This window comes from Haliotis rubra, unplaced genomic scaffold, assembly GCF_003918875.1.
Source record: "Haliotis rubra isolate DU_JTF1 unplaced genomic scaffold, ASM391887v1 Scf137, whole genome shotgun sequence".
NCBI lineage: Eukaryota > Metazoa > Mollusca > Gastropoda > Lepetellida > Haliotidae > Haliotis > Haliotis rubra.
The window spans coordinates 204,348-210,970 of NW_025765303.1; the positions used below are offsets into that span (position 1 = coordinate 204,348).

Genomic DNA, 6,623 nt, shown 5'->3' on the forward strand with positions numbered 1-6,623 from the left:
TTCAATCAATTAATATATATATATAATGTATTGCACATGTTATTATAGGTTATTCCCTCATGTTTATGCTTTCATAAGTCTAAAGAAATGTATATTTTGTATTATTTATTTTGTAGGCAGCATCTTATCACTTGCTTTGGGTCAAAATTATGGATATGCCAACATGAGACTGGGGAACAGAAGAGTGCAGCCCTTTTTCGTCCGCCAACAGGCCGCACCACAACTCCCAGGGTTAATGCTGGGTCAGAGACGTCAAGCCAATCCTCTTGGTGGAACCTTTCGGGGCATTCCTGTTGGTGGTGCCAGCAGCCCTTTTGCAGCAAGGGGGGCTGTTAATAATTTCTTCCCACAACAGGGAGTTCAGGGTGTAGGAGGAGGTGCTGGACTTCTGTCTGCAGCAACAACACCAACAACACCAACTCCACCAGCACAGCCTTCTCAGGATCAGAAGAAGCTGGTTGACATGTTGGTCCATGTGATTACGAAAAACCACGAGGCAAAACTGAAAGCTCAAACAACACCTGCTCCTGTTGCTTCAGCCAGAACCCAGTCAGCAGCCTGGGAGTGCAGAGCCACACAGTCATGTAATCGTTCATAGTCATGGGCAGGACCGACAGCCTCATGTACACGTGGCACCGCCAAGTCAAACTGTTCGTAATCCATTAGCACCAAATTCGAGGTTAATCAACAGTCAGCCGACAACTGTTCCTGATATCCTTAGCGCTTCATCGGGATTACCTGAAACAAACAATCGACATGCTGCTGTTCCTGATGTTCTAAGTTCCATGCCAGGCTCGAACCCAACACGTCAGAACCATCACTCAACACTTGCAGAACACAATCTGCAAGTTCCTAATCCTTTGCAAAGCGGTATCGTGGACGAACCACACAAGCCCAACAATCTGCCTCGCTTCTTAACAGGCGAGAATAAGAAAACTACCCCGACAAGACACGTGAACTCAGCCCAGCTGAAACCAACCATTATGTCAGTTGTGCCAATCAGAAAACAGATCCCCCCTCCCTCACAAGCTACACAGCCAACCAACACTAAACCATTCACACAAGCTTCTCCGAAGAAGGAATTCGAAGAAGATGAAGAACAGGAGGAAGAGGGGGAACCAGAGAGATCTCCACCACTTCCGGTTCCTTCAGGGCAGCGTCCAAATTTCACACAGCTCACCCCACCTAACAGTCAAATTCCTGCTCCCAGGCCGGTACCTGTACGGCCCGTACCCACGACTCAGGAACCCATGGTCACCTCTGTCTCTGCCTCCACCCCCACCACCATGCCAGTCCCTCACCTCATCCCCGGGGCTATCAACCCGTTTGAAAACCAACATGTTGTCAAACCCCCAGGCCAATAGAAGCATCAGCGCTGTGACACATATTACGTTTCGAAGTTGATTCAATAGGACTGTGATCATTCCGTTTCAGTGGAGGGCGGTAGCCAAGTGGTTAAAGTGTTCGCTCGTAACGCCAAAGACCCGGGTTCGATTCCTGACATGTGTGATGGCCATTTCTGGTGTCCCTAAACATGATATTGCTGGAACTCACTGCTTCAGTGGAACTGAAAGTAACTTTTTAAAATAATGGGTTTTTTTTAGATCTGATGATTCTGTAATCTCAAGCTTGTGATATAGATAATCCTCTTCCTCACGAACCACAGTTACGGACGCCTCAGACTCCCTATCGGAACCCTCTTTTGCCCCAGGCTCCCCCTCTAGAAGTTTACTAACTGAACGTGATTCTTGCTGTCTTGAGCAAAGGTTGACACTTGAGTATTTACAAACACACCTATCTTCTCAATACGCATACTGATTGGGAAGTTAAAGGCCCACGAAACATCTTGTATCGGGGTGTTTTGCTTTGTTTTGTTTATTGAATAAATATTTATAACAAACAACGTTCTGGTTTGTTGAACAGTGTGGAGGATCTAAAATGTTATGGTTGCTGTCTAAAGCGTTGTTGTAACAGTGCGTCGTGACGTGAAACATAGGCTTCCAAATGTTTCAGTGAAGTTCAGAGGTTGGTGTATTAGTTGATATATCACGAAGGGAGGTTGCGAAACATAGATATCTTCAGAAGAAACCGTCCCTCATGTGATCGAGGTATAGAAGATAACTGTAATATTTTACTTGCACGCACAAGTTATGATGTTCTTTGAATGAAATATCGTCCAAGACATGTATCACTAAATTAAATCTTTATACATTTTAAAAGATAATTGCCTCAAATAATACAGAAGAAGTAGAATAAGTAAGCCTGGTTATCTGTCATGCGTATAAAAGAAGTATTTGTTAACTTATGTGTAGCATGTTTTACACAGCCACAACCATACCTGTAAATCTTAGCTTGTATATGGGCCTAAAGCATTCATTCTGTATAGAGTATTGGTTGACTGGTTGATTTAAGGATCCGCCATATTTTTCTGTTTTGGCCCCTATTTTGTTTCTTTCCGTTAACGCCGCTACCACCCATACCCAGGACGTATGGACCCACGCTACTGGGATCCGGTGACTGGCAACCAACCGGGTCTGACTTCGTAATCCAGTTAAAAGCCTCTCCCACAAGCATATATTCTAACCTCAATGGGCGGTGGGGTTGCCTTGCGGTTAAAGCGTTCGCTCGTCTCGCCGAAAGACCCGGGTTCGATTCCACACATAGGTACAATGAGTGGAACCCATTTCTGGTGTCACCCGCCGTAATATTACTGGAATATTGCTAAAAGCGGCGTTAAACCATACTCACTCACTCACTCTAACCCCGGATTCCAAATATAGTTTGATATAACTGATATACAACTGACGCTCCCCTTAATAGTGCCATCTTTCCCGGGAAATAAAATGTTCACCTCTAATAGCGAAAGTGAGCGAGTGTATGTAAACCATAAAAAAACCATGAAGGGACACAGGTCTTAAATTTAACAACGATCGCAGCAATGGCAAACCAAGTATCATTTAATTTATCAAATCGAATCTGGGATTCGAATTTAAGATCACTGGATCCTGTCACGCTTCAGGGACGAAACTCTGCATGGTAAATTGTAACGCCATTGCAATGCTTATGTACCATTAAGTACAGATGATCTCACAACTGCCGTTGTGTTGTGCAACCTTCACGTGAAAAGATTTGGTGTCACGTGGTGTACGACGAAATTCATTTGGAAAATGAGTTATTATCCAGCAACCCGTGGAGATCCGGATTTGAATTGTCGGGGTCGAGGAGTGAGGTTCTCTGACTTGGTTTATGCATGTCATTATATCGCAGTTGCGTATTATGCTCTTGATGTCAATCACTGTGTTGTCTCATTTGATCAGGGTTAGAACTGGTGTTCCAATTGTTCGAATTGATCGATGCTCATGCTGTTAATCACTGGATTGTCTGGTCCAGATTCGATTCTTATTTACAAACCGCCGTCATATTGCTGGAATGTTGCTGAGTGTCGCGTTAAACAACAAACAAAACAATATCCAGTTAACCCAATAAGCCGATTGGACCCGAGTGGACACGAGTGGACCCGAGTGAATCCGAGTGGTCTTTATTGTCGGCTATCATTTGACTCGAACATGTCGATCTTTCCTTTGCAGTAGTGGAATAACTAGATTGTAGTTTGGATATGAAAGATATATTTTATTATGAATACTCAAACGAACTGTAAACATTCGACATACAGAAATAAAAACAATAAATGCAATCTTGAGGTGTAGCGCGTGACGTAAATCAAGCTGTGGGAGTTGACCTTGACACTTCACGTGAGGTCATGTGACTTGACCAATGCAGGCTTAGTTTGATAGTAGTCCGTCTGCTTAAATGCTTAAAGAAGAAATAGAAAAAAACTCACGTCAGAAAATACAGTACAGCTTCACCGTCACCCAAACAGCCTCATCAACTCTATAACTCGCTTTACGTCAAATCTGTGATAATATAGATTTTAGATGGAGTGTATAGCTTATGCTTTTTGCGGTATGCCTTAAACACTACCGATGTAGTGATTGCTTTAATTGATGACATCTGACGGCCCTGACGGAGTTTCAAGTTTATATCGACACTCCTGATACCTCGATTTATTGTCGATGATCCCAAAATGTTCGAGTTAACGAGATTTCTGTGTATACATTTCTAGAAATCTAAATCCAGCAACATTCACTAGTTTTTGCAATGTAGTACAATTACACAAATGTTACCATAATTAGCCCCGGAACTGAAACCAGTTTGGGTTCTGGTTTCGGTTCTGATTCTGGTTTTGATTCTGGTTCTGATTCCGGTTCTGATTCCGGTTTTGATTCCGATTCTGGTTCTGATTCCGGTTCTCGAATGTACACGTCAGGTTTAGGTAGGGAATGTTGGGCACGGCTCCAACTGCGCCTTGGACACGTGATCGGAAGTCGTTGTTAATTGCGTCTTCAAGTTGATCGCAGACGCTGTCTGGTCCCCTGGGAAGAGTGAGAGGGACGATAACCTGCCTTGACCCTGGAAAACGATAAATTTATGTTCGTAAGCAGGATGAGTGTTTCGCATAAACATAAATGGATTCACTTTCAAAGTGACAGTTTCGTATAAAAAAACAACATAAGATACGTTTTGTATCCCATAGTGGTATATTTGTGGCACATTATCTTACCTACTTTTGTCTTTCCATTTTACTGATACAAATGCCTATTTACATGGTGTATTGGAACTCATAGCATAGGCATAGGGAACTCATCTTAATTGACCGTATAAGGGGTCCTTTCACGACGCAACCTTTACAAAGGTTTACCTTAACTCCCATTCTTTAACACTGCACTAAGGTTACCTTAGTGACTTGCGGTCACCTTAGTGCTTTGTGAAAGGATGCCCAGGAGCCCATTTCACAAAGTCATCGTAACACTAAGATGGTCGTAAGGCTATGTTAAAGTATGCGAGTTACGACAACCATAAACCTAAGTTTGCTTTGTGAAACATGGCCCAGTACTTTAATCAAGGCTTACAATGATCGTGGCGCCAAGATCGTTTGATGGAATGGGGCCATACCCCATTAAGCGGCGGTCACATCTCACGGACACGCACGTAGTGGGGGGATGAACGTAGTAGACCGTATTTGACCTTAGTTAAACGAAGTTAGATGTATTTAAGCGTAGTTCAACGTAGACCACCGTAGTTATAACCGTACTTTGAACTTAGCAAACCCAGGATTTGGCCTCGGTTTGACCAAAAACATTGCAAACATGTTCAAAATATCTCTACGGTTAGCTTGAATATCAAGACCATACTGTTACCACAGTTTCAACATGGTTGACCCTAGTTCTCCCAAGTAGACCGTAATTGACCCTACTTCTCCCAAGTAACCCTACTGCACCGTGGTGTAGACCGTAGTACACCGTGATAACATGGCACTACGATCAAACTACGCTGTACTACGGCAATCACTACGGTCCAGCAGATGACTGTAAGATGAGACCGCGCCTTTACAAAGAGAAGGCAACTTCACAATGAATAGCGTCGCCCAGAACCATCTGGTCGACCTCTCTGGTAGAAGGAAAAATGTCACTACAACAGAATGCGTATCCAGTATCTGGCCAAAGTCAAACACGTTTGTGGATTTGGGTTGGAAGAGTATCTTTCAAATCTTACCTTGGAACACGTTACGTCGTGCATTACGCTGGTTATTAGTGCGACGATTATTGAAATTGTTGTTGTTGTTGTTGTTAGGGTTGTTAAGATTATTGAAGTTGTTGTTGTTGTTGTTGTTGTTGTTAGGGCGACGAGAATTGAAGTTGTTGTTGTTGTTGTTGTTGTTAAGGTTAGGGCGACGAGAATTGAAGTTGTTGTTGTTGTTGTTAGGGCGACGAGAATTGAAGTTGTTGTTGTTGTTGTTGTTAGGGCGACGAGAATTGAAGTTGTTGTTGTTGTTAGGGCGACGAGAATTGAAGTTGTTGTTGTTGTTGTTGTTGTTGTTGTTTGGACGACGGCCATTAGGACAACGAACGTTTTCACTCTGCGTGTTGTCACAGTTTCCGACATCGCTATTAAACGTAGTTCCAGTAGGACACAGCATCACGCTGCCTTCATAGAGTGAACTGCCACATGATAGGAAGGCTCGGCAGTTCCCGTTGATTGGGAAGTTGCCCGCCTTCCCGCATCGTAAAGACTCGGGGATGGGTCGGCGTGTTGGTCGGGATGTCGGTCGTTGACAGTCAGCCGGTAAAAGAACCACCAAACCTGTAGAAGAAGTCGTAAAATATCAGCCTCTGGCCATCAGTTTGTGTGTTTGTATTTACATCTTAATTATTTTAGTATTATCATAATAATGAGTGAGTGAGTATGGTTTTACGTGGCTTTTAGCAATATTCCAGCAATATCACGGCGGGGTCACCAGAAATTGACTTCGCAGATTGTACCCATGTACTGAATCGAAACCGGCTCTTTTGTTGTAACATGCGAGGATACTAGTATTATGTAGAAGTAGTTGTAAAATATCAGTTGGAATTCCTCTGGCCATCAGTTTGTGTGTTTGTGCTTACATCTTAATTATTATCATAATTGTACATGTAATAATAATGAGTGAGTGAGTTTAGTTTTACGCCGTTTTTAGCAATGTTCCAGCAAAATCACGGCGGAAGACACCACAACTGGGCTTCACA

General features: G+C 43.2%; 1 protein-coding gene across 1 annotated transcript; it reads right to left on the bottom strand.

Moving 5' to 3' along the window:
* Positions 1 to 4,189: 4,189 nt before the first annotated feature.
* Positions 4,190 to 6,037, bottom strand: LOC124268234 (GATA zinc finger domain-containing protein 15-like). The gene is made up of 2 exons (XM_046703273.1): positions 5,614 to 6,037; positions 4,190 to 4,470 (listed from the first exon to the last, which is right to left on the bottom strand). Exons 1-2 carry the CDS (start codon positions 6,035 to 6,037, stop codon positions 4,190 to 4,192), a joined length of 705 nt encoding a protein of 234 aa, XP_046559229.1.
* Between the last annotated feature and the right edge of the window lie 586 nt (positions 6,038 to 6,623).

Excerpts from the sequence above, each read along its gene's own strand:
- LOC124268234 (XM_046703273.1), bottom strand. The coding sequence starts at position 6,037 with ATGCTGTGTCCTACTGGAACTACGTTTAATAGCGATGTCGGAAACTGT. Across the intron at positions 4,471-5,613 it reads ACGACGTAACGTGTTCCAAG|GGTCAAGGCAGGTTATCGTC; the intron begins GTAAGATTTGAA and ends ATCGTTTTCCAG.